Source organism: Rhagoletis pomonella, unplaced genomic scaffold (genome assembly GCF_013731165.1).
Source record: "Rhagoletis pomonella isolate Grant_MI unplaced genomic scaffold, Rhpom_1.0 Rhpom_scaffold_00001, whole genome shotgun sequence".
In the NCBI taxonomy this organism is placed as follows: Eukaryota; Metazoa; Arthropoda; class Insecta; order Diptera; family Tephritidae; genus Rhagoletis; species Rhagoletis pomonella.
The window spans coordinates 20,673,021-20,679,446 of NW_023458555.1; the positions used below are offsets into that span (position 1 = coordinate 20,673,021).

A 6,426-nucleotide genomic window follows, 5' to 3' on the forward strand; every position below is an offset into this window, starting at 1 on the left:
CGACCTGCACGTCGACCATTGCTTGCGTTGTATATGGCCAACTTGGCCACCGAATCTATATGGAATATGGCTGAGGTGCGCGGTTATGTGCGTTCGATACCACAAGGACAGACTTTAATATTCGGCGTTAGCATATCAGCGCTATTGTATTTGTATCGATTGGGTCTGCATAAGACCACCTGCAAGGATTCGCTCTTCAATGTCTTGCGGTTTTTTGTGGATAAAAGAGAAGAGGGTCCGGTAGTAGCGAAGGCGGGCGAGGGTGCAGCGACGGCGACGGCGACAGAAGCGTCCGTGAGTGCTGCATCAACGTCCTCATCTGCCAATACTCAACGCTCTCGCGCCCCACTTGACTTTCGGAGTATAAATGTACTCGTCCAGATCTATAGTCGTTTCTTGGATGCGGTGAAGAGTAGGCATCCCTCTTGCCCGCATCGTGATAATTGTTGGCATTATGCGCTAATGGGTGGTCTCAGACCCTTTGTTGGCGGTATTGGTTTGCAGTTGGCGTTGAGGCTGATCATGAATTTCAAGAAAATAATGCAATTCAAGTTGGACGTGCGTAAGACTATATTCAATAAGGACACACTAAATTTGGGCATATTCCTGGGTTGCTTTTCCTTCTTATATAAGGTGGGTGGAGCATAAATATGTATCATAAAGAGAGGAAAAAATGTTATATTAGCCGTGTTTTCTTTACACGTATGTATGTACATATGTATATACATATTATATGTATGTATATCTACGCTTAACTTCAGCTATTCAGAACAACAACTATTTTAAAGGCAGTGTCACACGATTGGGCATTTGCCCAAAATTTGGTGCAAATCGTATTCAAATAGATTGGAAATTAACAAATTAACGATAATCTTAAATTTTTATATGAGAATTGAAGTCGGTTTTTATTTTTTGTTTAAAAATTACTTTTTTCTTGGATTTGCTAATACAAATTTTCTAATTTTATATTCTAACATTAGCGGTACTCACTTTCCGTAGCATTTTAGGTGTAAAGTTGCTACGTAGCAATCTAGCACGCATTTTGTTGTTGGAAGAGCAACAAAACATGTGGTAGATTGCTACGTAGCAACTTTACACCTAAAATGCTACTCAACGTGAGCTCCCCTATTGTATTTGCAGAGGCAGCCACTTGAATAGCGCCCTCTTTTGCTGCTCAGTATTGACAGTTTTCCTTTTGTTTATTTAATAAATACTAAATTTTTTACAAAAATATATCATATTCTCTAACAAAAACTATTTGTTTAATTTCGATTTTAAAGCTTTATACAAAACTTTATGATAATAAAAAAAAATTTTATCAAAATTTTAAACTTAAATAATTTAGAATTTTTATAAGTATGCAGTTTTACAGCCATTTGAATTTTAGGAAAGTGAAGGAGCTAAAACGTACCATTTATTTCTGATTCGATTTTTATAACGAGAGTGTTACGCATTTTCTTCCAAATAACGCATGAGTAAATTCAATTTTTCACTTTGGTATACTTGAACTTAAACGTGCATAAATCGGCATACTCAAGAAAATTCTAAAATGTTTTTTTTATACGTTTGAAATTTTTATGAAGATTTATTGTTACATTGTTATATTTTTATACAAAATTAATGAAAATTTGAAACGGGCTATAAAAGTGCATACCCAGAAAACTCAAAGAACATTTAAAAGTTTGAAATGTTCATTCAAATTTTTTCATAAATTATAAATGGGTAGGTTCAGAAGGTGCAGAAGTTGAGCGCCACCGTTGCTAAAAAATTAAATGATCGTAATGCGTCTTCTGAACGGCTTGATACATTAAAAACACACAACACGTTGGTTGTCTCAAATGATCAGAAAAATTTTACGATCATCTAACACGCAACTGTTCAGTTGATCAGAAGTACAAAACAACGCGTTCAGAAGGTGCAATCGCAACAGTTACTGAGCTGTTGCGCCTTCTGAACGTGCCCAATGTAAAGTTTGAAAATTGGATTTTTTTTTATAGATCCGTATACATGCTCAAAAAAAAAAAAACAAAAATGTTTAAAAGAAATATCTAATTTTTTTAGGTTTGAAATTTTTATACAAAATTTATGAAAATAAATAAACTTAAAAAAATTTAAGTTCGAGTTAAATTTCCGTTAAAATTTTTTCAAAAATTATAAATTTTGAATGAAGTTTGAAAATCGGATTTACATGGACGGATGTTATATAATGTGCTATAATTTTATAAAAAATTATTGAATATTAAATAAACAAAAAGGAAACGTCAATCAAATCAAAAAGGAAAACGTCAATACTAAGCATCAAAAGAGGGCGCTATTCAAGTGGCCGGCACTGAATTTGTATAATTTTTGATATAGTTGTTATTGTTATTATTTTCGTTTATGTAATTGTAAACTTTGGAATTCTAACCTCTAGGGCGTTTCCTGCACGCTGCGGCACAGTTTTGGACGCGATGATCCGCGCTTTGCGATACCAGCTGGTCTGCTCGCCAGCACAGCTTTCACAAAATATCCCGACGTGACAGTGGCGCTCTATGTTATGTGGAAAGCACTACAGGTAAGTTAATTACATATTGAAACATATGTATGTACGTATGTAGGTTTCTGGATAAACAAATAGTTTACTGAAAAAAATCCATAAGCCTTTCTGCTTTCCATATAACTTTGCTTTATATTTTGACTGACCCAACAATAATAAGATATCAGCTGAATCAAATGTTTTAAACTTTTGCTATTTATTTTCGTTTTGTCTATTTACTGGAATAATAGGTAGATAGATAGATATTAATATGAGGTGTGCACTGCACTGCGGTATAGTGTGCGCTTGTCTCTTCAAAACAATCATGTTATGCTCAAGGCCAAGGTGTAATTGTGTATCTTGGGCCGAGTCACAGAAGTGGCAGAGAACACTGGACCAGATGAACAATTTGTGTGTCCTGCCACAAAGCATCTGACGATTTTTAAATGTTCCTTTGGCAGATTTGTTACAAGCTTAAATCTTTTTAAGTTGTATCCCGCACGTAAGCACTTTGGCTGGCGTAAAACCCTTTTGACAATCGCCAGTGCTTTTCTCTCATTGTTCTATTTACTCCTCTGAGCTCTTCTGTGATTGTATTTGAATCTGTTATCATGTAGAGCTCGCACACATTTGTGATTGTGGCCCATTGTTGTAGTTCCTACTCAGATTTATCTCCGCACACTCACTGATGGCGTAGGCTTCTGTCCCATTGGCACAGATATCCCAGCCCGAGGGCCATTACTCCTGTGATGCAATCACATGCCAGACGTTGAAGCTTTTTGAGCGACTGTTCTTCCAGTAAAGCCGGGTAGGTGGTATTCTCTATTTGCTATTTACTCGATGCAGAGATACCTAGAATTGACTTCATCATAAGCATAAGCGAAAAATTGCATTTTATCCTTCCTGCCAAGGCGTAAGTATTAGAGAGGGTACCTTTCGAGGTGCATCGAATGCCATTTCGGCTGCTCCAACTATGCATATCCTAGATAATGTTCAAAAGAATAGCTCGGCTTTCGGGGATTTGAGTCCAATTAATCAGTACTTGGAGTCTCGCAGTTATACTACCATCCGATTATTATTCGATTATTTGTTTAATTTTTCTAAAACATAATTTTGTTTTGCATCGATTTTTATTAATTTCGTTTTACTTTTATCTCGCTTTTTTATTACATTATTTATTTTTATTGTTATTTTATTCATTTTTACCTTTATGCATCTACGTGGTACTCCTTTGAAACGCATTAAATTCCTTTTATTTACTTTTCTTATAGATCTGCTACAATTTGGGCATCAAAGAAGGGGTTTTGCCCCACGTATCGAATTTTACGATATTCTTATACGCTTTCTGTACGGCTATAGAGTTTCATGCAGGCATTCTTGAGCCAAAAACGGTACGACCGAGCTACATCAAATTTCTCCAAGGAATGTCAGGAGATAGGTGAGTGAAATTTTTATTTTTTTTTTAAACACTATATTATTAAAATAAAATAAAAAATATTTCAGTTAAATTAAACCAAAGTCCTTTAATTAGTAACAGTTCATTGATCTGAATATAAATAGTTCACTAGGCTTAAGAAACGTAAACGAACTTTATTTAAAAAATAATTGTAGTTCAAATATTATAGTGATAAGGAAAATAATTTTTTTCAAAAGGGTATGCAGTGAAACCTTGATATAACGAACCTTGATAAAACGAAAAACTCTATATAAAAGACATTTTTGCTGAGTCCCTTGAAAAACACCTCGTTGTTGTGAAATTTTCCCTAAAAAATGCTTCATAGATAAACACAGAATATTATTAAGTTATTCACTGTTGGTCATTAGGATAGCGCACCCCTTTGTTGGTTTCAATTGTATAAAATTTGTGTAAAATTTTTTAATTGGATTTACATGGTTCTTGTTATAGAATATTTTTGTTTGCATTTTTAATACAAATATGTTTAATCTAATTAAATTTTTAAGTACTATTTCCTTCTGTCTTGATAAATTTTTTTCTTTTTCTAATTTAATTTTGTGTTATTTATTAATTTTTATTATTTTAAAACGAAAAATATATATGTTTTTTATTTAATTTACTTAAAAGAAAAAAACTGGTTGCTAAAAGGCGAACAAAGTGACGCTAAGACCTCCTCGTAGCAGGTCTTTCAATTTGAAGATAATTGCCAGAATTTCCCTGTAAATAAACATTAATGAAACTGTAAATTGTAAGGATCCAAAGAGTGCGCTATTCAAATGACGAGGAATGTATAATGAAGAAATTTTGAACATGAAAACCTTCGGAATATATGGACTCAAAAGCCTCTGCATAGCGAATTCTGAATACGTGGACGGTTAGAGTACCGTTGTAAAACTATACTTCAAAGCAATTTCTTGTTGCATCGAAACTATATAAGTAACGAAACATTTGTTTATTTCGAATTCGATTATTTCGAAGCAAATAAAATACCTGATCGTATATATGTATGTAGGTATTTCGGAATTCTGCCCGCTATGCATAATTGTACCTTTCTGGAACTTTCATATTTAATTTTTTAATTGCAATATAATTTATTATTATTATTATTTTTGTTTTTGTTTTTTTTTTTCAGATTTAATCGATTTAACTTGGAACCCTTCAGCATCTATGGACAAAATGCCAGCGAACAAATGCGAGAAGTTTCCAGAAAACTGAATATTATCAACCAAGCACCGTTGCCTAAATGTTCACTTGCCTCGTGGAAATAATACTAACATACATACATACATATAGCGATGCAATATCTATAATTACATATACAGTGTATAGAGAAAAGCAGACTTAGAAAGGGTTTAGAGAGAGATAATGAAGAAAGCAAAGCCTTTCGCTAAAGTAGCGATTTAGAATGAGAAGAAATGGAAATGAAATACAATTGTGTGATTCACGAGTCATTACAGTCATAAATTTTAAAACGTTAAAAACGATGCTGCATTTGTTATGAATCCTTCAAAAATAAATTTAACGTTTATAAATTTTATGAAAATATCACTAATTACGACACCTTGCGAATCACCAAAATAATTAGTTAGACATCGTCGTAGTAAGGCAACGAAGCAGAAGAGCAAGAAAAATAATGTAATAAGTGTAAAGACATTCTTTAATGAATGATGAAGAAAAGCGTAATCGAGCAGAGAATCAGCTAGAGTTTCAAAAATTTATTAAATGAAAAAAAATATTGATAGCATTATGAATAAAATCAATTTTTTGTATCATGCTACATACTACATATGTGCATATGAATAGACTTACATGCGTAAGTGTTTCTTAGCGTTTTTTATTTTTGTTTTATTATTTTTTACTTGATTTTGTTTGGATGACTTATTAAAGATTAAGTGAAAATCCTAGTATTTGTACATAAATATATATTACGAAAACTTTAATTCTAAAAATTTGGGTGATTTGTTTTTAGACGCAGGTCTTTCAAACTGCAGTGTATTCATTTTTTGGTAGACTTTTATATTTTCCCTTTGTATGGTTAAAAAAGAAAGATGTGGTGGAATTTGTATGCGTAGTAAAATCTTTCTTATTTATATTCTTTCATTAATAATAATAACTATTCTTTATTTACCCGGTATTCTTTATTCTTGCTTATAAAAAAATTAGGAATAGTCGTTGCCTATGATTTAGGTTTATAAAATAAAATAAACACATACACATACATATATGGATATGCATATTTATAAAACTAAGGTTAAGACATAAACTAGCTAATAGCTACGATAAAAAAGATTTTACAGAATTTAATAAATGAAATTTTAAATTACTTTAAAATTTCTATGACCGTCACAAAATAATTCCAGATTTTTGTATTATTTGATAGAGCTGATTTGATTTTACTTGGCAGTACACATGATTCAATTATTAAAGGTTTTGTAAGTAGCTTTTTTCTAAAATT

The 6,426-nt window shown here is 32.3% G+C and overlaps 1 protein-coding gene across 1 annotated transcript in view; it reads left to right on the forward strand.

The window, feature by feature from the left end:
• The window catches only part of LOC118740677 (transmembrane protein 135-like), a 6,464-nt gene extending 724 nt beyond the window's left edge, over window positions 1–5,740 (forward strand). Inside the window, exons 3-6 of the mRNA XM_036472300.1 lie at window positions 1–633; window positions 2,414–2,554; window positions 3,787–3,953; window positions 5,104–5,740. Of these exons, the coding sequence (XP_036328193.1) occupies window positions 1–633; window positions 2,414–2,554; window positions 3,787–3,953; window positions 5,104–5,239 (1,077 nt within the window). The 3' untranslated portion in view covers window positions 5,240–5,740. The remainder of the gene's footprint in view (window positions 634–2,413; window positions 2,555–3,786; window positions 3,954–5,103) is intronic.
• Window positions 5,741–6,426: the final 686 nt, after the last annotated feature.